Raw genomic sequence first — 24,446 nt, 5'->3', positions numbered from 1 at the left:
ATTTTCTCGTCAGAATCAATCGAGTTTTCTGAAAATACTAAAAACCCTGGCGCCTACTTATCGTCCTTGGTCCAAGAGGAGCTGTGAAGCTGTTCTTTTGCCGCAATCATCTTGAACAAAGAAACGCGAAATATCCTCCAGAATTTTTGTATTTAAGGTTCCACCGCAGTCGAAAAAAGTGTCCACCCTTGAGAGTTGAAATAAATAAACAGAAGAAGACGCGTGAATGAGCGTCGTTCCAGCAGAGATCGATAATTCCAAGAGTATATGGCTGTCTCGGATCGTCGCGGTGAGTGCAACGGGTTTGCAACGGGTTCAGGCGGTCTCTTTCTCTCGTCTTTCCCCCTTTCTCTGGCTTGAAAGCGATAAGATCCTAGGAACAGGAGGAATCGAGAGGAAAGATTGCGCGGAGTGTAGACGGAGGCGTCGCAAAGCAAGCGCTCTTCGCGAAGGTCTCTCCTCTTTGGAAGGGGATTAAAAAAATAAAGAGTCGAAAAAAGGAGAGAGAGCCAACGAGACTATTCTCGTCTCTGGGCAGATCTCTTCTGCTCGGTTACATTCACCCCGCGCCGCACAACCGCTCTCGGCGTCCTTCCGATCCCATGGCTTTTCTCGGGGCGCAGTCCTCTTTCAAGGACTAAAAATTCATCCCCTGCTCGATGTCTTTGTGGTGTGCGAGCCCTGTGAGCGAAACAGGATCCTCGATGTTATTTTCTCCGGCGTCGTATCGCACTTGCATCGCTCAGAGGTATCGACAATGGAATCGAACCGAAGAAACTCGTTTGTGCGTTAAGGCGATGGCGTAAAAACAAAAGAAGCGAGCATCATTTTATTGCACTTTTTGGAAGAAGGTCTCGTGGATAAAGAAGGTAAATAAAAGCGTTTTAACAGAAAGAACACTAACCTGTGTCGTCGCCAAGGTGGATCCCTTTCTCCGCAGATTCTAAGCCTTGTTTTTCAGTTTTAAGCCTCCCGGTGAAAATCGCCTTTGGAATAAGAATTTTGTAAGTTGTAGAAAAATGTTAATACCGATGGTTGCATATCCGGTGGACCATCGGCACGGGGTCTGAGTATATCTTTGCATCGCGTATAATTATACGTCCCCATACATGTTTATATTGTATGCAAGCGTGTGCCTTTTTCCTTAATGATCCAAGTCGTAAGTCTTTTGACTCGTTATCCGCGCGGCAGCGTCTTCAAGTAAATTAGTATGTTGCATGATGCACGGATCGCAGGCGAGGAGCTGGCACGTCGAGCTCCAGTGCACCGAGCGTTTATATTTTCCGTAGGATCTTGAAGAGACGCTCGGCGCTCGTTGGTCCATTTGCGTGTGTGTTCCAGTGTATAAGCTTGTACACTCCGGCAGCATAGCGGACGCATTGCGCTCTTGCCGACTCGGAGCAAGAGGGTTTATACAAAAAAAGGAATAAACGGTGGAGCATTGGAAGAGGAGGAATGTAATGGATAAAAGACGAGTTTAAGTCCGGCTCTTCTCGTCCCGTTTTACTCGTTTGGTTTCTCCTGCGCTCTGCATAGACAAGACATTCGCTTCGCGACCGTGGCCATGAAAGGTCCAAACTCCTGCCGTCCGCTCCGTGCATCGATCCTTCTCGTTGCGTTTTTAATCGGCTCTTTCAACGTCGCGAGTTCTCGGAGTGTTGAAAATTCTCATCATCATCATCACCATCGTCGTCATGAGGTTCGCGAATCCGTTGCTCGTCAGGAAGAACCGGCCTCGAATAGTCCCCAGGCTATTGCTCCGACGAGTGCTATCAAAAGTGTGAAGATCGAAGGAGACCCTTCTTCTGCTGCATCCGAACCCGATGCAATCGGAGCGATCGATAAACGCTCGGATCACGCGCGGGATCAAGTCCGAGGAAGCGATGTGCCTTCGATCCGTTCTCCATCGAGCTTAGACGCAAGAGGCTCCAGTCCGAACGTTGATCAAGAAGGCATTCGGAGATTCGACGAGTTAGTGGTAAACGAAGAACCTGCGAGCGTAACGTCGAACGGTGAAAAGGAAAAATTGAGAGATGCTGCAGCAGACCGTCTCGAGGTCGATAAAACCGTCGTAAAAGGAATCATCGTCAAAGACGAACCGAGCAGTGCTGATCAACTTCAAGGTGAGATATCTCCTGATACTCAGAAATCTTTCAGGCAGCTCAAAACATCTCGCAAAAGATCCTTGCAAGACTCTCCGTTAGAGCCAATTGACATACCAAAGCAACCGGCTGAAAATGCTCCACAAGAACAAATAAAAAACGCTCAACCGGAATCCTCAGAGTCTCACGCCGCGAAGCTTGTTCCCGTTGTTTCGAATCGCGCAGAGTCTTCTCAGCGCACTGTATCGGAGCATGCTGAGCCATCCTCGAGCCGGTCGAACGAGCAGGTGCAAGAAAAATTATCAACGCAGGCAAACAGAGAAATTGTTGATGGCACCCGGTCATTTAATAGTGAAAATCAAAAGTTTGAAACTTCCGAGAAAACTGTGTCCATCACCAAACCGGATCGAGAGCGGGCGAAAACCAAATTCATTGAGAGCGATCAGGCCACGAAAAAAATCGTTGTTCCAGAAGCGAAAAAAATAACGGTTCATGAAAACGATGTGAACAAGGTGGAAAAAGAATCGGACGATCGTGTTGTGAACACCAAGAACCTTCCGTCGACGAGTGTAAGTGAAAACGAGCAACAAGAATCAGTGGGCCCGGTCAAGAGCGCCGATGACCTGAAACGAGAGGTAACGAATCCGAACGCGGCAGGTTTTTCTGCACTAGCGAGCATATTAACAACAACTACAGGTCTAGAAGAAGCCAAATCCCAAGCTTTGCTGCTTCAGGCATCATTAAAAAATAAAACATTTTTGGAAAGTTTGCGAGACGAATCGAGCCAAGTTTTACCGCAAATTCCAAAATTTACTGAAAAACAGCTTCTCGATGCACTCAATACGATTTCCTTGTCGAAAACGGCCGAGAAAGCCGAGCATTCTTACTTGCCGAAAATCGATACGAGCCTGTTGAGCGATGAGCAACTTAAAATTTTGAGATGCGCAGAAGCTCTCGTCGTTCGAGAACAAAGACAAACCTTTTCCGAAAATATGTTCGAATGCATTCGGGGTTTGAGTATATTGAATTGCATGAGGATATTTGTTTGGCCGATAATTGCTGATAATATTCCCGCATCGTTCACTCAAAATTTGCCAACTTTGCCCATAGAGATAAACATATCCGACTTGTTGGCTGGCAGTCAGAAAGACAAACCGAAGAGCTCGCGAGTGAGGTCGACCTTGATTTTCCCCCCAGGGGTATTCGTCACGCCCGAACTCCTAGTTTCGAATATTCTGAAAGAGGCTCTGAGCGCAAAGCCGAAGGAGGATGGGAAGTCGGAAACATTCATCGATACCAAGAACGAGACTTTGGCCAAGTTTTTGACGTCTGGTCAACTGGAGATATTGAGAATGGCAGAAAAGTTCCTGCCCGAGTCGGCAAGACAGGAATATTCGGACAAGATGTATGCCTGCGTCCAAAGATTCGAGTACTTCTCGTGCGTCAAATATTTCACTTGGCCCATGGTTAAACAACATTATGCCGACTTACCGGAATTCCCGAATTATCATACTTGGTACCCGAGCGTAAGTGTGTACACTGATTATCCAATTCTCCCGTTTCCCGGTGCTGAAGGAAGTGGAAAATTACCAGAAGTCGTTGAAGCCGATGGGACCCGAACAAGTGCTCCGCAGCCGGAGACAGTGATCGTCCAAATATTGGAAAATACACTGAGGCAAATACACAAATCCTCAAATTTACCAACGTCTTATTATTCGGCGCGATATCCTGTCGCTCCTGTGCCATCGGTAACCGCTGACCAAATGGCCATTTTTTATACAGCTGAGCAATTCCTCCCGCAAGCAATGCGACCAGAGTTTCTTGCTAAAACCATGAAATGCATTTGCCAGTACGACTATCTCACTTGCACGAAATACTCGACTTGGCCTACTGTTCGGCAACTCTATCCAAGTCTGCCGCAACTCCCTGATCTCTCTAGCTGGATACCGACTTTCGCTCTTCCGGACATACCCGATTTTTCGGACTTTATTCCAAATTTTAGTAGCTACTTTCCGAGTTTTCCGAGCTTCCCGAGTTTCCCGGGAATAGGCTCGCCGGGACAACAACCACAGCCGCAGCCGCAGCCGCAACCGCAGCCACAACCAGCGCCCCAGCCACAACCAGAAACGCAGCCTCAACCGCAGCCTCAGCCTCAGCCTCAGCCTCAACCTCAACCTCAACCACAACCGGAAACGCAGCCACAACCCCAACCACAACCGGAACCGCAACCGCAGTCACAACCGGAAACGCAGTCACAAGCGCAACCGGTTGCGATCAAGCCACCTTACCTGCCACAGGTGCAGCCTCAGCCCCAACCCCAGCCACAACCAGGTCAGTCGCAACACCAAACGAGTCCGAACAAGCCATCCTACGTACCGCAAGTACATCCGGTCCCTGATAAGCCACCATATTGGACCGACGTCGACTCGTCCAATTCATCGAAGGTGAACAAGGAAGATCAGAGATCATCGGAATCTCCGAATCCCATTGAAAATCGCATTATTCAAATTCTTTCGAACATCAGATTGATATCCCTGGATAGAAATTCTCAGCAAGTTCCTTCCGTAAGCCCAGGCACTTTGGTTACCTTGCAAGGTTTGACTTACAGTCAACTGAAGATTTTGGAATTATCGAAAAGTGTCTTACCAGCTCAGATTCGGGGTGATCTTGATGCCAGATTTGTCGGATGTCTTCAGGGCAGCGGCGACTTTTTGGGATGCACGAAAAATGTAATCTGGCCTACTCTCCAATTGTACGTCAAGGATTTGCCGGCGTGTCCTCGCGAAGAAGAAATGCAAGTTACGGGCTCCATTTACAGTCCCTTGAATCCGGGATATCCGAAAATCGTCGGATTGCCGGAGGGTTACATCATTACACCAGGAATTTATCAGCCGATCGTTCGTCCGACTGCGGAAATATCTGGACGATCACCCCCAAAAGAGCAAATACTGGCAGAGTCCGAAGATGAATTACCGTCTTTCGATGTTCGTGGACAATTCGGAGTTCCCGCAAGCGATCCGAAGAACGCCGCTTCCGCTGGTCAACTCCGTCAAAAGGTATTCCACCAACCTGGCGATCTCTCGACGCCCGTTATTTCCATAACCGACACGAGATTCACGCCAATTTATTCCGATCACCCTGAAACGGTTCTCCTCAAAATCCTGACGACTGTACGTTCCTCATCGAAGTTCCCAGATAATTCGAACCCACTCAGCTCTTCCGGTGCACACCTGGAATCTTTGAATGACTATTTGAACCCTGATCAGTTGAGCGTGATAGAAATATCAGAAAATTTATTACCGGCCGGCGTGAGGGAGAATTTTATCGACAGCATTTCAAGATGCACGAAAGAGTCAAACTTCATGACGTGTTCGCGCGATCTTCTATGGCCGACTCTCCTGCAATATTATCCAAGGCTGCCGAGCTTCCCGAACTTCAACATAAACGACGAATCGCTTAATAAAATCGAAGCATCAGGATCCACGAAATCTTCTGGTTCCCCTGCAGCGTCGTCCGCAATGTCGGAGACTGATGTGAAAACTGGATTGCATGGGGACGCAATGGTTACGATAACCGACACGAGATTCATTCCCATATTCAGTGAACATCCGGAAGAAGTAATTTTGAGTATTTTAAAAAACTTGCAAGCGTCTTGGCCGGAGCAGCAGAGTCCCAAAGGGCCTGATCAACCGCTCGTCTTCGCTGGCAAAGTCTCCGATCAACAAGCCAATATAATAGCGGTCGCCGACACCCTTCTGCCGAAATCGATACGCCAGGTATTCAACACTCGAATGGCGGAGTGCGCGAAGGACAATGGATTTTTGGATTGCACGAGGGACATAGCTTGGCCAACGATAGCCCAGTTTTTCCCGCGTTTGCCGAGTTTCCCAAATGTCGGAACATTGCCGCAGCCAGCTGTCGATCATAAGCCAGCTCAGCCGGCAACGCTGCTCCCTCCGCATTTCGAGGATGCAGAAGTCTTGCCAGTCACTATTTCCCGCAAGCCTAGTTTCGCCGTGTCCGCCGGAAGTTCAGGGTCGGTGGCGCCCACGGAGGAGGTCGAGTCTCGCATCGAATCGACCCTCAAGCATCTTTCTTCGGCGATGAAAGCCCCGTCCGAAGCCAAGCAGGGATATCCGAACACGAAGGACCCTTTGGTCAGTCCGCTCGTCACCGAGAGACAAGCCAACGTGATAAGAATGTGCGAGGAACTCTTGCCGAATTCGATCAAACCGATTTTCGTAGGCAAGATGGTGGAGTGTTCCCGCGCTGACGTTTTTCCAAATTGCATTCGCAACGTCGGCTGGCCAACGTTGCGACAGTTCGTGCCCAACGTTCCCGAGTTCCCAGACTTCGGTAACCTGGGCGCCTACTTGCCACAAGTGCCGCAAGACCTCGCACAGATACCGCAAATACCTGATTACCAGTTGCCCTCCCAAGTGCCAAGCCTCCCAGCCTTCGGACTTCCGGGACAAGGATATTTGTATCCGTACCAAGCTGTTCAGGAGCGAGTCTCGCACGGACAGCCGGCCTTACTTTCCCAAGGTTCCCTGACTGCCGGAGGCCAGCCGAGCGGATTTTACCTCAGCGGGCTCCAAGGATTAACTCCGTCCGTAGGTGAACAATTTTAAGCTTGGAAAAAAACAGCATTCTGTGTTACTCGCGACGGATCGCATTGACATTTACCGCGTTTCGTTTATTCGGCAGATCCATCATCATCGAAGTCACCCTGGACAAGCTCGTCAGGACTTCCGGATGTGGTACCATCAGCAACAGCAAATAGGCAATCCACCCTTCTATCGAGAGATGACGCAGAGGAGGAACTAGTTTCTCCCCCAACAACGACATTCGGGGAAGGAAGAAAAAAACGATCGCTCGACACAGTGTCTCCGTACGAATATCAAAATATTGGCTCCAACAAAGTCGACTCCTCTTCCTTCAACTTAACGGAGTCCGAAATCCTCAGAATTCTTGACAACATAACGCGACATCAGGGCCCAGGTCAGCCAACGAAAAGGAATCCGGGAGAGTATTTCGTTGATAGCTTGAATGAGACGATAAAAAGTAGCCTCACAGCTGATCAGTACCAAATTCTAAGAATCCTCGAGGACATTAATCCCCAAGCTAGCAAGGGGCTCATGTCGCAGGTCTGGCAATGCATAAGGAGCCTGAGTTTCATAAGATGCATAGGGATATTCGTATGGCCCGTAATAACGCAGAACATCCTCCCTACCTTTGGTAATCTGAATCCCTTTGGGAGATCTCAGGAGACGAACAAGTTTGAAGAAATTTTCGGAATGACGGATGCTGATTTGGAGAAAGAACTTGTTGAGAAAAAGGAAAATATGGAGAGCCTCCTTGTTGAGTGGTATCGTAAATTGGTGGAGGAAAAATTTGAAAAAACTTATGGTTTCATAAGAATATATGGGGATGGTGACGGAGCGATTGGTATAAGCTTTAACGGCTTGGGTCGCACGGGGAGAGGTGCACGGATAAAAGACCACAAAAATTTGCCTAGTATCCTTACGATTATAAGCGACATTATGGAGGACATGCTGGAGCAGAAGGATTCGAGGGCGGATTTTGACAGGAAAAAGGAGCCTAGCAAAAAAGATAATTACAGACGCGTCAAGAGTCTCCACGAGCCCGCTGTGAGCGATGATTCCAACCAAGTTCTTACCGAGACCTCCCGACACGAATCAAGCAGCGATGACCGAATAATCGCCATGTTCCTTGACAAGTTGAAATCTAACCTGACCAACGAGAATGGAGATGCGAGCGATACGAATAACTATCTCAGTGAAGAAGCTGCTTATAAGGCATTCGAGCTATTATTTGGCACCAAGTTAACTGAGAAGATGGCAGAGAGACTCGATATTTTGAAGAAAGGAGATTTCGGACGAGAAAGTTACTCTCGGAGCTCGAGAAAATTATCCGATGATGGCGAAAGTAATCGTGGTGCCGAGCAGGTGGTCGAGGAGCAGAACACAAACAGCCACTTTTTACTGAAGCTTCCTAAATTGAATGAAGAGTTGATGAATCGTCGAGTAACGAGTCGCCTGATTGATATAGGACGAAAAATGCAGATGGAGATGTCACAATTAATGCCGGCAATAAGTTTTCTCGTATCTTTTTTCATACAAATGGTCCTTTCTCACGCAAGAGCCGCTGCTTCCGTAGCCGGAATGATGAGCAATATGGCCTTGGGTTCTGCGATGCTGAGCATGCTCAGGCAATCTCTTTTCGGTTCAATGAACAGTCCAAACGTCAAGTATGTTTACGACAACGCTCCCATGGGACCAGGAATAACCTGGCCTCAGTATCACGGATATTGAAAGATTCGTTTTATTCTTTCGTTGCCTTTTGAGTCTCTCCATTTCTCTCGCTCACATAAGACTGCATATTTGACCTTTCTATTTATAAAACCATCCTGAGAGTCAAATGGTTCGTTATCGTTAATTCCATATTATTTATGAAATGTTTGAACGCTATTCATTCGGCCAAGACTTTTCATGCGTCGGCAATCATTTTTTTACGGACAAAATGAACTAGTTCGCTCGGTCTCCTTCTTTCGTACTCGTGTCATTGTAATGGGATTTACGACGGTGCTGGGTATAAGTAATTTACGTTTAATTCACACTCATTCATGTAATCCATGCTCTATAACATTTCATAAGCAACTTTTCATTTGTAACTTAGACACTTTTGACACGCACTATTCAGCGTTACAATCATGCTCACATGTATTTTTCACGAGAAACGGTTCGAATAAAGCTCACCAATAGCAAAGGTTTTTGTGTAGCGTAAAAAAAAAATAATTTCGAGAAAACTTGTTTCCTGAGTCCCAGACACTTTCCTGTTTTTTCAGAACTCTCGCTGATTGCTCTTGCACAGGTTCGTAGCAAAATAGAGACGAAAAATATCGAAAATTTACAGTGAGGAAAAAAATTGTTGATTCTATAACAATCGATGTTTTTGGAAGAGTTTTCTTCATTGCAATCTTTTCGGAGAGAATGATCTGTAGTTCGACCTAAAACTTCTTTGTTCCTTTAATCATATTTAACCTCGTGATGATCATACATTTCATTGACACTCGGTGATGCCAGCCACACTTCGTTGTTCCAATAACTTTTTTTCTTAAGGAGTTTCGGTACATTTTAATAAATGTTAATAAATTGACCAAATTTGGTGCTAACGTTCTTCAACATAAAGTGCAAATGCACTGTTTTTTTTCAAAATTTTCTTCTACATAGTTATATCGAATAATTAAGCATTAAAGCAGAGTTATTATACGCGGAATGTGTACTTATACATATTGAAACGCTATGCTTTCGTGTTTAATTACTCGCGATAACTGTGTAGAAGAAATATCTAAATAAAATATGTATCGTTGAGTTTGTTCATATTTTCTTCATTATACATTCGAACATGTTACCAAGCTCCAGTACCAACGAATACTAGCTTATCGACGAGAGGTACCGATAATCGTAAAGTTTCGATATTTTTTTCATATTCAACTGCTCAAACCACGAGTGTATACTTCGAGTCTAGTTTCTTTCTCAAAATTTGATTTTTAACTCTGCATTTCGTAATCAACTTTTACTGTTCCCTTTATGAGTCCTGATTGATTCTTTTTATTCAAGCTCTATAAGAATTTTGTGCTCGCGGATGCATACTGCAGAACACCCTCGCGTTTCACAGTAGTTTGAATTTTCGTAAAAAGAACGTCAAGTGTGTTCCTCACTTCGGTTGTGTTTAATGGGATGTTTTAAATACTGCCGTTGTGGTCCGTGGTGATTTCGATAAATGAACTTGAAGAAGACATTATCCGTGGATGGACCAGGAATTGCTCAAATTTTAAGGAACGATAATTCTTGAACTTCTAAAGCTCAAACTTCAACGTTCATCCAAGATATCGAGTGCGGACAATATTCACCGATAACAATACGCAAGATACGAATTTGCTTTATTGAAAACGTGGAAATTGGTACGGCGGGTATGGAGAAAAGGGTAAAATAAAACACCGGAATTCCAACGCATTAGATTTATTATTATTATGTCCATTGATATAATTGTTGGAACGTCGTTAAACCGGAGTTATTATTCGTGTTTACTAATTTCAGTGCAATATGCAGATTGAGATCATGCCGCATTGAGTAACTTTGTCGTCTCCGTTAGACTGTACGATACTTTCGCTGTCGTTAAATCCTAAGCAAATGAAAGCTACTACAAGAAACGTAATTTGCGGCGATTTCGTGTCGCTTATTTTCCATCGCAGTATCACGCGATACCAAAGAATTCAGATTCTCGAATAACTCGGTCGATTCGATGATTCGACAGAAGAAATTTGCTCCGGATATATTTTAACGATTTCCGGATAACGTTGCCTTTCGAAAGGATCTCATATCGATGCGATATCTCGCACAAACGGTTTTTACATCCTCAATACCGAACCGCACTAAAAAAGCTTTATTCGCATTCGGATTTTTCGGTGCGGATTCGGAGCCCACTAAAAGAAACGAGACGTTAATCCCAATGTTTTTCCGGAGTTCGTTCAGTCGTCGAATAAAGTTTTCCTCCCATCGACGGATAACGGAGAGATTAATAGGCCGAGAGAAGGATCGTATACAACAGTGATGAGAATATCGGTAAAAAATACAGCATGACGGTGTGTCGGAGGCGAAGGAACGAGGCAGCCAACCACCGAGCAACACCCAGCCGCCTTTCTCTTGCTGCTCTCCGGGCCCGCTTTCGTCGTGAGGTTCAGAGCCCTCTCCAGTTCTCGCACAAACCTGATCCAGGAACCGTCGTACGATGTCGCGACTGTTCGAACGGTCGCTCGATTATTCAAAATGAACCCGAATATTTGTTGTTTAAAGAAATATTAGTGACTTTACGGAGGTGAAATTAGTGGCGCTGACATACAAATGCAAACTTCTGCTGTCAGTTGAAATTAAAAGGTATTTTGAGTTTATCAAAAGTCCAAATTAACCCACAGTTTTTTTACAAACGCACTGTCGAATTTAACTCGATTTATGCCACACGGATCTGGCGCACCATTCGATTAAAACCTTCGCACCAATGCGCCCATTTCCATCGTCCTACTCGTGCGTACGCAGATGTACAGATGCTTTTCAAGCCGCACGTGTTACGGTGATTTCAACGCTGGCCCAAGAGATCCTCCTTCGGACGAGAGAATCAAACGAATTTCTCGATTGCGAAGCTTCGAATTTACGGTATCGTGCAGTTACCATTCTTTGAGGCGCCTGCTAAGACAATTTTGCTGCTTTTTGCTTTGGTGAACGGATGAAAGATCCGGACAGTCGAGGGCAGCGGATAATGCACTTAGGCAAGGTCGACCGGTAGACCGAGGAAACTCTTTTCCTTCGTGCGTATCGTTGTGACTTGGAGGGAGCGAAATGAGTAATCTGAGTGGAATAAATAAGTTGGAGGGAAAATATTAAAATACGGATATTCCAGCGCGCCTGTGAACGCTGTGATTCAAACGTCACTTTCGACGGAATCAAATGGCTGTATTTCGCAGGGAGAAAGTGTAGCAACGGCCTGTGCAATTTTCATTTCCATTCCTCAAGTGTAATCCCACAGCAGAATAATATCGCTTTTCAACATTTTGTCACTACACGGCAATGTAACGAATCGGAACTTCTTGAAAGTTGAATTGTAGAAAGCAAGGCCGTTTCGTTTGATTTTATGGTATGCATATATTCATCACGTGCTCGTTCGGTGTTGTCCGGCAGGTTCGTGTGCGCGACCAAAAAAAGAAAAATGCTATTGTAAAGCTTGAATTGGAGAATCGGAGAAAGGAATGCACGTCGTTCAACTTGTCGTTGAGTGTTTTCTTCCGATTGCCATCCGAATTGTTTTTCAGCACAAAACAATGTTGTCGACCCAGTGGTTTCTGTATCAGAGCGAAAGAGTTGGATAATTTTTTGAAAAATGCTGTTTTCGGGCTCATCGATCTTCAGGCCCAAAGTCCTTTTTGTCGATCGTCGCGGCGGGGGGCGTAAACATTCGATTTTTTGGCCACTGTTCGGTGCATCACTCCAACTCGCTTCCTTCCCCGAGTAAAGCTTTGTCATTGGAGTCTAGAAAAAAATGTTTCCCCATTAAGGAGCCTTCGAATGATCGGTTTTTCGTAGAAAATTGTCCAGTTTCTGCGCCGCGCTGGAACGATTCCTTCGATTTCTGATCGCAGACATTACACTTGGACTGGAATCCAACCGTTACGTTTCCTGATACGAGAGAGGCAGCTTTAGTTATAAATTTACTCTGAATTATAATGTGTGCATTTGCTACGTATACATGTGTATATAAATATTCATCCAAGCGTAAATATAAAGAAACAGCGTGTATAAGGCCGTTCACCGACGGCTCCGGTTTTCTCGAGTAAACGTGCGAATTGCTTCGTGCCACACTATTACGTACCAGTCAAACGAGTGCTAAATTTTTAAAATCATGCATAAAATATCTTTATTGAATAATCTGCAGAAACGGGCGTCGAAACGTACGAAGATTTGTTCTTTCACTATTGACACACAATGGTAATCAATATTTATGAAGGCTTTAATGGATTTTTGAAAACTTTCGAAAAATCAAGGTTTTATTGACTCTTTATATCGATATTTTACCAACCTAAAGTGGCCGTTCATATTCTCAGGGATGAACCAACACGATGTTATAATTTGACAGCTGCTGTCAGAGACTTTTGAAGGGTTCGAAGGAACACGAGGCTGGATCGGAGAAGCAATCGCTTCGCGTGAATTATTTTCCTCGAAATAACAGTTATTCACCGAGATTCTCGTGCTTCGAGCTCTTTGTTCTAGTATTTAGAGCCGAAAGATCGATGCGTGGCGTGTCGTATTTTGATCCAAAAGTATTTTATTAAGGAGAGTATGGGAATGCGTGCAGAGTAAACTTCTCGGTGGACGCTTGACACGCTTTGCGCTTCGAGCAGCACACACGCATTTTGCTTGGAGTTGCGCAAAACATTGGTAACGAGCTCGGCTATATACGGTACTATGAAGCATAATCTATAGTGAAGAAAACCAGATCACAGCGACTGTGTCGATTTGATTTTTATTTTTCTGTCTAAATGACCGAGGGAGAAATATAGTATACCGGAAAATCCTGGAGCGTGTTAAAAATAAAAGTACCAAGCCCGTACAGAGCTGACCGAATTTTCATGGGTCAGTGAATTTATTTCCGCCACTTGGTCGCTGTGCTTCAGGCCTTTACAACTCAATAACTTTTTATTCCTCGCTTTATTCATAGTAACGCTTGTTTTTTTTTCCGCTGCATCGAATCGGATTAAAAATATTTGTTATCTCACAATTCGACGTCGTGCGAATGATTATAAATTCAATTAAAGCCTTGGAGCGACAGATCGAGATGGAGTTTTTTCACTGATTATATATGGCTAATCAATTTTCTTTTTCTCGTTACCACGCAACGCTTTATTCCGAACTAGGAAAATCCAGATCTGCGGTAAAAAGCCATTGTTTTCCTCGTATACCAGGCCAACGTCTAGAAACTTTTTGTTCTCACGATTATACACATTTTCTCATGGATTATACGTGCTTTTGGTCAGAAACAGGCTCCATAAATCAGAGCTCTTTTCCAACTCGAGAGGCTTTTAAATCCATGGAATCGGTGACTAGTTCGTTGACTTTGTCGTGCAATGGGGAAGTAATGCGGAGACTATCCATTAACATTTTTATTAAAAATACACATTTTCCTCGACTCGCGTATGGATCGTGTTGTTGCTCGAGTTGGCGAAGATATTCATGAATAGTTACAATTCTGAGATAGCTGCTCCGACGCTCATCCAAAGGGGAATGTTACGACGAGAAATGAAGAGTGGAAAAAAACAAATAAAAAATCGGAAAATAGATTCCAGTGGTGCATTAGCAAGGCTCTATATATTCGAGGAAACTGATCAACGATCGACGCGAATTTACGAGAATCGAAAGTGCACACGCCAACCGGATTTTTCGGGTGATTTTTTTCCTCGAAGACTTTTTTCGACCTCCGCCAGGTTTTTGTTTCCCCACCCCATCAACAACGATCGAGTCTTCCGTTTCGTCAAAACGGTGGGATCCGTAAATTCATCGAAAACGTAGTTTTCAGGCTTTTTGTCAGAGCTTGACTGACTCCTTAAAATGGGCGTATTAAAATGAATGGTCACTCGTCAGGCGGCACAGTTAGTTGTGTGTGGAAACCGAGGCGTAGGTGCGAGCGTCAGTCGAGATGAGCAAATCAAAAAAGGCAATGGGACGATCTCGGCTGATGTTTGCGTTCGTCTCAAAGTTCACCGAACTTTGAGTAACTTTTACGAGAAGACGTATGAACGACGAAATATCGTGCCGGAAAATATGTTTGAACGCTGCTGAATTTTTTCAAGGGCAAACAAGATGGGAGTGCTGGTGTTGCTGCTGGTTGGATTGGCTGCACCAATCCTGGGAGGGTACATTCCACCCGGTCCAAAATACACGTGTCCGAAAGAACCGATTTACATTTACCCTTGTACGTGTACGAAGGGCAGCGATCAAGGGCTCTTCATTCGGTGCGAAAACACGAATTTGGCGAGCCTCAGTTTGGCCTTCGTTAATCTGGGCAACAGTGGAGTTCCCATCGAAGAACTTCTCATCTACAAGTGCAATATAGAACGCTTGTACGGGCCGGCGCTTTACCCTTTGATGGCGAGGGTCATCAGGTTCGTCGAAACCCCGCTGAAGGTCATAGAGGAGCACAGCTTCCTCGGAGTAAATCGAACGCTCCAAGAGCTGTACATGGTGGGCGGCAGACTCGAGGAATTCCCGAGAGAGGCGATGAACATTTTGGGAAACCTGTCGATTCTCAGCATAAAAGGACATCGAATAACCGGCCTGCTTGGCAACAGTTTTGGCGGAAGTGGTCTCGCCGGTAAACTAGAAAAATTAGAAATTAGTAACGGTTCCCTCTCCTCCCTGCCTACCGATGCACTCACGCCGTTGAAGAAGCTCAAAACTCTCGATCTTCACGGCAACGAGATCGCCGAGCTCAAGAGAAACCAATTCAAAGGGTTGAGAGACACCGAAGTTCTCGACCTTTCGCACAACTTGATAACCAAAGTCGACCCCTCGCATTTGGCGGACTTGACGAAAATGGGCTGGTGCAATATGTCCCACAACTTGATCACGGAATTGAAGAGGTGCGGGGAATCAAACTCGGGGTCCATCGCCCAAATTAAGGGAGCTCGGGTAATCTCTATTTTGCTATTTTCAGAGGGACTTTTGCGAGAAACTCTGTGCTCAAGGTTCTGAACCTCAGTCACAACAAAATTCGCAAACTCGACGCGAATACCTTTCGGGGAATGAGGTTTCTCAGGAGGTTGTACATGAGCGATAATTTGATCAACGACGTTGGCCGAGGGACCTTTGGAACCGTCACGAGAATAGGGACGATAGACCTTGCGAGGAACTTTATCAAGAAGATCGATTATCAAATGTTTCATCAGCTCCAATTCGCAGAGGTAAAATGACTGCAATGCTTCTGACTATTTCCATCGCTAGTGGTTTCTAAACCATCTTTTTTTCGCAGTTGCTCGATGTTTCGGCGAACAAAGTAACGATCATAGAGAAACTGGCGTTCAAGGACCTCTTTTTGGCACATGTCAATTTATCCCACAACCAGATATCCATCATCCAAGCTGGAGCTTTTGAGAATTGTGCTAACATAACAGTTCTTGACCTGAGCTACAACAAACTTGAGAACATAACAAAATATGCGTTTGACAGTGCCACTTATGCGACGGAATTACGGCTGAGCTACAATTATTTCACTGCTTTGAATCAGGTAATGGGAGTAAGAAAATGCGTGGATGCATGTCAAAAGTAGGGGAGACCGGGGCTCGTTGGCCAACTTTTCAAACTATATTGCTTGTAAACGAGAAACTAAAGACGATTCCGAAAACCAAATGGTCGTTTCGAACAGAATCTTCCTCTGCAGTCTCGGATAAAAATTCGAATTTTTAAACGTAAAACGAAATGAGTTATCGAATCGCTTTTTTGACGAACTGTTTTCGTGTCAACCGAGCCCACGCCCGGGGCAAGTCGACACGATCATTCGGGCAAGTTGACTACGGCACTATTTTAACCTCATAATCAACTACGCAATAGTAAAGATAATTGTTGTCCATAAGTGCGAGGAAAAGGAATATTTGATCCTCATCCTCGTCATCAAAATCAGAATTACAGCTTCTACACGCGTAACGTAGAATCTATGTTTTTACTGGGCCAGCTTGACTAGGCCAATTTAAAGCACTCATCGACGCATGTGTCAACCAACCCCATATCAATGTTGGCCTACTTAGCCCACATCGTTTTTTATTGAGCAACGAAACGTTGTACCAGCAAATTATAGCGATAATTGAGAGAAAAAAAACTGTGTACAATTATAGCTCAAGAACTTTAATGGAGAGGATTATTGTAATAATTGGAAAAAAATCGAGGCTGCAAGAGACAGATGAGATTGACGTAAAAATTTGGTTTTCTACCTGGATTTATGAAGATTTTTCGACGTTTCTAAAAACGACGTGTCGCAACGACGGGCGTTGAGACACATGAACGAGAAAGGGATTACAGTGAACAATTAAATCAACCGGGCGTATGTTTACATTCCGTAGTTTTGTTATTTTTTATTAGTCAACTTACTCCGGTCTCCCCTATAAAATGTTGGTTGAAAATGAGCATGAAAAACGGGACGAATTCGTTGAATTTCTAGGTTCCATTGCACAACATGACAGGCCTCAAAGTCCTCAATGTCTCTCACAATAATCTGCACTCGGTGCCGAGACAAACGTTCCCAAAGCTGTACGAACTTCACACGATCGACTTGTCGTACAACAATATATCCGAAATTTACAACGCCATTTTCCAGACACTTTTCAGCTTAAGGTTTCTCAATCTTTCGCACAACTCTTTGGAGAAAATAAAAGCATCGACTTTCGGGCCTCTGCCCACGCTTCTTGATCTGGACATGAGTTATAACAAGTTGGAAGATGTTTCTCGGGGAAGTTTAACGAGATTAGCGAGCTGCAGGTGAAAGAGCGTGGAACTTTATGCCACCAATTGAACTACGTTACAAACGATATTCGTTTCATCATCAATTCTTTTCAGAACCTTGACTCTCAAGAACAACAAGCTGAAAAAAATCTTCCAGTTACCAACGTCCTTGGGACATTTGGACCTGTCAGAAAACGCTCTCGAAGAAATTCCTCCCATCGATGTGTGGCCATCCATGAACGCGCTGCTCACTCTCGACCTTTCGAGTAACAGGCTCGGCGACAATTTGCAACATGGCAGCTTCGACCCGCTCTTGACTTTGAGAGTCTTGAACCTCCGTTCGAATAACATGACAAAACCGCCGTGGGCAGCGCTCAGCACTTTGAGCAGTCTTCAGTATCTCTATATGCAGGCAAGTTTCAACGACGACAACAATTTAATCACAATTGGGTGATCTCCGTAAATATCTTGTGACTCGCTTCAATGAATATTCAAAAATTCCTTGGAAAAAATGTGCGGAAATGCCGACAGAATTCTCCGCATGTAAATTTTGCGTTGCCGAGTCTTTGGATACGAAAGAATAATGCTTTTGAGACGATGAAATTTTTTTATTTCAAAACAAAGCGAAGCGAACCTCTGTTCGAGTACGTACGAGAAGATACCTCGCATGACGTTCACTGAAGCCATCGCAAGATCGATTGTTCATGACGAGCAAAGACGAGCTCACTCTCAAGTGTTCCAAATTAGTATAAAATCAGTGCCGAACGAAAGAGTAGTAAAAATGTATTTCAAACTTTCATATCGTTTATTTTTCCTTTATAATTATCCAGGACAATGAATTAGAGAATCTTGATAAAGCCGCTTTCGGAAGGCTTCCCATAGTATTTGAGTTGAATTTAGCGAACAACAAGATCAGGAACGTGAGCAGCCGAGCATTCGAGGGACTGTTGCAGCTGCTGACTCTCAATCTGACGAACAATCAGATAAGCTACATACCGAATGGAGCATTTCAGGGGCTCGTGTCTCTCAGAACTCTCGACTTGTCTCACAACAGGCTCGAGAAATTGGACAACAAGAGCCATGGTTTGCTCGACGATTGTCTTTCGCTAGAGAGAATTAATTTGAGCCACAACAAAATATCGTTCATCACGAGAAAAACATTCCCGAACGATCCCTGGATACCTTACAAACTCAAAGAAGTCGATCTCTCGTACAACAGCATGCCGGTCGTCACTTTTGACTTGACAGTCGGCACGAAAAAAGTTCTCCACATGAATCTCAGCCACAACAATATCAACGAGATACGCAAGTGTGAGTCATTCACTGTCCCGATTAATTAATATCGTGGAACTTCGCCATTTGGAATTTGAACTTTACCTTAAAACACGAATTAATATATTTTTTTTTTTGCAGACGTCATCGGCAACATGACTTCTGTGCAGACTCTGGATTTGTCGTACAACGACTTGAACGATGTGTCCGAAAAAGACGTGTTCTCGCCACCGGAGAATCTCACGAGTCTTTACCTCAGCAACAATCATTTTGCTCATTTACCTATGGACAAAATACTGCCCATGCGAAATCTCAAAGTACTCGATCTCGAGAACAATGATTTCGGGACTTTTGACGAGAAGCTAATGAGGGTCGTGGAAAATGGCACTGTCCTCAGATATGGAGGTAAAAAACAAGCAGCTCATTTTCATCTATTTCGTTTTTCTCTTCGTGAAAAACGTTCTTAGTGAAAAAGTTGAAGATTTTAATGCTTTAAGTGAGAGTTGGAGGAGTTGAGATATGGGAGCGAATGGAATTGACACGAATGGATGCTTGACATAAGGGAACGTTACGGAGCGATGAGTCAACTGCAAATGTTTTGATTCGTTGACATTTCTCGTTTTAAGGCTTCGAAATTATTAAATTTTTGGTGACACGTGATCGAGAACGCTCAAATTTCGACGAACCTCCTAACAATTTTTACTCACTGCTTTCTCTGTTCAAGTCGAGTCCGTTGCGTGCTTAATTGAACGAATTTCTTGATACAGGGAACCCCCTTAATTGCGATTGCTATGTTCGTCCTCTGAAGCGATGGCTCGCGAGTTTGACCGAAATTCCATCGGAGTGGGCGAATTTAATTTGCGCAAGTCCGAGCTACGTTGCGGGAAAATCACTGCCGCACGTTTCCGAGGATCTGATGGGATGCAGCGAACGTGAAATTCAGGATGACGAGAAATTCGCAATAACTCCTGATCTCAAGTTTCGAAATATCGAATAGTAAGCACATCCAAAGCATTTTCAATTATAATTATAATTATTTTAAAAGATATTACAATATTTTTTTTTTTAAATGACTTCGTTCTTCGAGGTTCGCGAACATAACTGTCACTTCTTTTGATATATATATTTTTTTTTCTTTACTTTTAATTATTTTTTAAGAAAGAGTTGTTCTTTTTATCCTTGCTTTTTACAATGTGAACATATCACATTTCTAATACGTTTTCTCTTTCATGTTCCGTTCCCACAATTATGGATATAAATTTACTTGAAAATAATTAAGAAAATAATCAAATTGGATAACTACAATACAATACAATACAATACAAATTGGTAACAATACTGGAATAAGATGGGAAGAATCGGTTATTAAAATCTTTTTAAGCGACATTTTTTGGTTTTTTACTTCTGCAATGTTTTTAAGAGGATGGATCAGTCGGTATATCGCAACCGTGAGTGCGAGAGAGATGGCTGCAAATTTCGAAATCGAAATTCTTTGGCACAGTTTGACCGATTAAAAAAAGGCTCTGTCAGTCGATTTTTGCCATCGTTCTGCGTAGGCTGACAGAGCCTTTTTTTAATCGATCAAACAGTATCAAAAAATTTCAATTTCGAAAATTTCAAGTGAGGTTACCGACTGACCCATCCTCTTAAGCAGTGTACTTAAATTTTGCTCACGTTTTGTTTGAATTTTTTTTTCCACGTATACTTTTTTCAGTATAATGTTCTTTCCTCATTTGTGAATTTTTTTTTCTTAATTGTTGTGTTGAAATAATTTTCGCTCGAGTTGATGATTTCTTTAATCCAATTTCTTTTTACACTTTAATAATATCGAATAATGATAATTATGGTCAACGATCGAATAAATTTAATCCTCGTTTTCCAGCAACCCCGAAGACGATTCATGGAAGGTGACCTGGTTCGTAACGTCGCGAGGGGACGTGGGTGATTTTTACATCGACGTTCGACAAGTCGGTGGCAGAAAATCGGTGATCAAGCAAGATGTAATATACAGAGATCGATCATTCACCATTGGCAAGTTGCCGGACTCCTCGATCAAGTACGAAGTGTGCGTGCTGGCCAGAGACTCCATCGGGAACGTAAAGCACTACCGAAATTCGCAGTGTCGAGTATTGCTCAAGGACGGATACGAATCCTCGGCTAGCAGGCGTCAAACGGCCATTTTGCCGATTGTTTTCATCAGCTTCGTCCTCGCGATATTGTGATGTGGAAGTTGCAACGCGTCGATGTGACACTAATGAAGTGTCTTACGTTCAACAAGCCCGGGATCAAAAAATAAAGAGATTTTTATTTTTCACAACCATTAAGGAGGTTCCACCGATACGCTGCATCTTCCAAATAGTTGAAATATTCTTTCTCGAGTTGAAACTTTTGCTGCACGGATTACAAACTCATCGTTTAGCCCATTCGAACATTCAACCTGGTGTACAATAGCAAATACCGCCACATGCGACTGACCAAAACCATTTGACGCACCCGAAATGTTAGAAATTCATGAAATCCAAAAATCCTCTCGATTTTTATAACCAAACTTTTCAATAACGAGCAAGAGCGATCACGAAAGCTTGGATTTGTTGTCTTTTACTACGAAATAATTCCAAAGGAATATTGTCACATTTTAACACGATTTTATAGGTTTATCGACTACTTGATACTCAGTTTTTGTACTCCAATACAAAAAAGCAATCTTTTGTTACGTTATACTACGAATGCTGTGTCGAATGGTTTTTTTTTTCTTCAATTGATAAGTATCCCGACTCCAGGAGACACGGAACAACGAATTTGCTTCAAGCCCACAGCATATACGGCTGTGTACACGCGCTGTGTTTATCTAGTTACGTTAAGCGATGTTGATCATCATATTTCGAAAAAAAATATATTTATTTTGTACAATAAATTTGTATTTCTATCGTAAAAAAAAGAAAAAGAAAATGTATTCGTGTATTTAATGTCATCGAATCGATGAATTGAATACTTTTTTTTTTTTTGTAAATATTCCAAGTACGAAACTCTTTTGCGTTTACTTTACGCCAGAGTTTTTAAAAAGTTAAGCCCGCGTACCGAGAAATCCATGAGTCCAAATTTTAGCAGTTTACGATTGAAGATAAAAATTTGGAGCTCGTAAAGAATGGAAAGAAAAAGCGTCCCCGTTGTCTTTCTTACGTCTTCTTGAAGCAATAAAAAATTGAAACTTTTCGTTAACGGTACAGAAGCTTAGTCAGGGTAACGAGGAACGAGTAGGAAATCATTCGGCTTCTTTTGGTAGAGAACTCGAGTGATTCGGCCTGCGAAAAAGACTCGAAAAATTCTCAGTTCCCGGGGCTCTTATTGTTCATACGATGTCGCATTAGAGAAGCTATTTGACACGAGCAGAGAAGAAATGTGTCTTTGTTAACGAATCGAAAAAAGTGGAGGGACTCGCCGGAGCACTTTTTACCTCCACATCGGCGGTTAAACCGGGCACAAAAATAGCTCATCCGGGAACAAGACAAACGACGAACAAAGTGATTTCCGGCTGCAGACGCAAGGCACATGGATTCATTATTTTTTCTTATTAGCAGCGTGTAGCTCAAATTAATCCCACGAACTTATAGTTCGGCCATGCAGGCCGGGCGCGTACGAGTTGTCGTCTACGGTGCTTAAGATACTCAATTGTGTACGCGCCTGCATACGCCTACGCACAGGATAGTGAAGAAAGGCCCCTTAAAAAATTCTCAAGGAAGTAAAATCCAGCGGAGGCTTCTCGTGGCAACCAACACTCTCGTATGCTTTGTCTATACTAAGATTATTTCATTATTTTTTCCTGCTCCGCGGTGTTCACTTAATAATTAGGATCACCTCGTTTCTAGCCTCTTCAGCTTTCTCGCTCTGGCTCTAACGCGTAGTTCTGCGCCTTAATGAGGACGGGATCACCCTCGCCAAGCGCGGCCGTTGAATCAACACGATCTGATTAGGATAATCGAGGGCTCGTCCGTGCCTATTGCATTATACGCCGCGCCCCCCGCCAGAGGATTAAGCACCGAGAGGCAACGACGAACTTCAAAAAACGTGCTCCCCTTCCTCCCGTTTCGTACTAAATTCATCGCCTCGATCGCTTCCCCTCGAGAGCGATCGCGATGGCGATCGCTACAGTTACTTTCCCCCCTTCGTTCTCCGCTATTTTCCAATTTTAGTGATAACCGACTAGGTAATGGGTAATTCGACGTCTCCGCGAGCTACCGCGCAATTCTGTTTTCCTCTTTGCCCTTCGGCGGAAGATTCGTCCACGTAAGATCACGGCGGTGGGCACGAAACCGAGGAAAATCGAGTTAATGGTCGTGTTGTATAAATTCCGATTTTCCGGAACAAATTCTATGTTCGCTTCCGCTTTATTTTTTGCGGGGAATCTAAGTAATTTTGCCGCCGTACTTCCCTCTTCCTTTCTCGCTTCGTTCGGTGTCCAATATTTATTATCCGCACGCTGATTTGCCAATGTTTGCTATAAATTGGTCAATGTACATTGTTGCATAAATCAGGATTGCTTTCCCGCAGGTACATTCGAACGGACGGTTTATTTCTTCGCATTTCACGGGAGGAGGTCTTTGACCTCCTCCTGGAGTGGCTACCGCCATATTTCGATCACCCGAACCCACGTGGGCGTAAAACTGCCGTTTTCGAAGCGATCGTCTCATTAGCACTGAGACGTGTTGCGCAAAAATATTCATGCGACGAATTAGACGAACCGGTTATGTGTTTTCTTCGCTGCTGGTGCGGATCACCCCTTAATAAGGTCACGTTAGAAGGACATCAATAAATATTACTGATCGCAGAGGCTTGAAGATTCTCGCTTCGAATACAATGCTGCGCTTAGTATCCCTGCTGTAAATTGAACGAATTCATACTTTTGTGGCAAGAATAATTTGGGCTCGCTCTCGAACTATTGGGAGAAAACGTAATTAATCTCCTTAATGACTGGAACGGAGCTATCACTCAATCTTTGGGCCACGTGCTCCCTAATTACCGGTTCTTCTCGCATTAATTTACATCCTTTTATAAATCCCACTCGTTAGATCCTTGCAGGGATAATTATGAGGTGATGGATTTCTAGAATTATTTGAGCTAAAGTCCCAAATTTCGATATTTTAAGAGGGTGGTGCAGTCGGTATATCGCAATCGTGAGTGGGAGAGAAATAGCTGCAAACTTCGAGATCAAAATTCTTTGAGACAGTTTGACCGATTAAAAAAAAGTTTTGTGAGCCGATTTTTACCATCATCCTGCGAAGGCTGACAGAGTTTTTGTTTTATCGATCAAACTGTGTCAAAGAATTTCGATTTCGAAAATTCCAAGTAAGGTGAGTCGATTGGCCCCTGCTCTTAAAAATCTTGAACTGGAGCGATGAAATTTATTGAATCGACACTGCTCACTGGGACTGTACGAATACAACGAACAGGCAATTTTTGTTATTGGCTACGGTTACATTCTTGGGCGACAACGTCTGCCTGGTCAAAGTAAAAATTTTGAAAAAATCTATGTCAAAAGATGGTCACGATGTTCGTCGCAGTAATAAAAGTTCAATCGCAGTTTACACGCAATAAATGAACGCGCGAAAATAGTTGGAAGATAGATTTTTTTAGGAGCTCGTTGAAGAACGATCACTTAAGGAGGGTGGCTACGTTCGTCAAATTGATAAGAAATTGATCAAATTTGGTGATAATGTTCTTCAACATCAAGTGCGAAGACACAATTTTTTTCAAAATTTTCTTCTGCTTAGTTATCGAGTAATTACGGATTAAAGCAGATTTCTTATGCCCGGAATGTATACCTATATATATGGAAACGCTATGCTTATACACTTGAACTTTAGTGATCAATTACTCGATAACTGTACAGAAGAAAAATCTTAAAAAATTTGTATTGCCAAATTTGGCCCTAAAGAATATGTTCACCAAATTTTATTAAATTCTTATCATTTTGAAATTTTTAATGTATTTAACATGGTTTAGCATGGCAACA

The 24,446-nt window shown here is 43.5% G+C and overlaps 2 protein-coding genes across 2 annotated transcripts; both read left to right on the top strand.

Annotated features, from left to right (window-relative positions):
- Positions 1-1,564: 1,564 nt before the first annotated feature.
- Positions 1,565-8,895, top strand: LOC122413159 (uncharacterized). Its single transcript, XM_043423327.1, has 3 exons — positions 1,565-5,070; positions 5,188-6,719; positions 6,810-8,895. The coding sequence occupies exons 1-3, from the start codon at positions 1,565-1,567 to the stop codon at positions 8,435-8,437; spliced, it is 6,666 nt and encodes a 2,221-aa protein (XP_043279262.1). The 3' UTR covers positions 8,438-8,895.
- A 1,695-nt stretch (positions 8,896-10,590) lies between these two features.
- On the top strand, positions 10,591-21,514 carry conv (convoluted). The gene is made up of 10 exons (XM_043424180.1): positions 10,591-11,062; positions 14,524-15,312; positions 15,387-15,633; positions 15,702-15,956; positions 16,884-17,200; positions 17,279-17,576; positions 17,995-18,475; positions 18,578-18,841; positions 19,204-19,432; positions 20,319-21,514. The coding sequence occupies exons 2-10, from the start codon at positions 14,534-14,536 to the stop codon at positions 20,656-20,658; spliced, it is 3,210 nt and encodes a 1,069-aa protein (XP_043280115.1). The 5' UTR covers positions 10,591-11,062; positions 14,524-14,533; the 3' UTR covers positions 20,659-21,514.
- Positions 21,515-24,446: the final 2,932 nt, after the last annotated feature.

This window comes from Venturia canescens, chromosome 7 (genome assembly GCF_019457755.1).
Source record: "Venturia canescens isolate UGA chromosome 7, ASM1945775v1, whole genome shotgun sequence".
Classification (NCBI taxonomy): Eukaryota; Metazoa; Arthropoda; class Insecta; order Hymenoptera; family Ichneumonidae; genus Venturia; species Venturia canescens.
The sequence above is the reverse complement of the archived record's forward strand: the minus strand, read 5'-3'. Positions and strand labels throughout refer to the sequence as shown.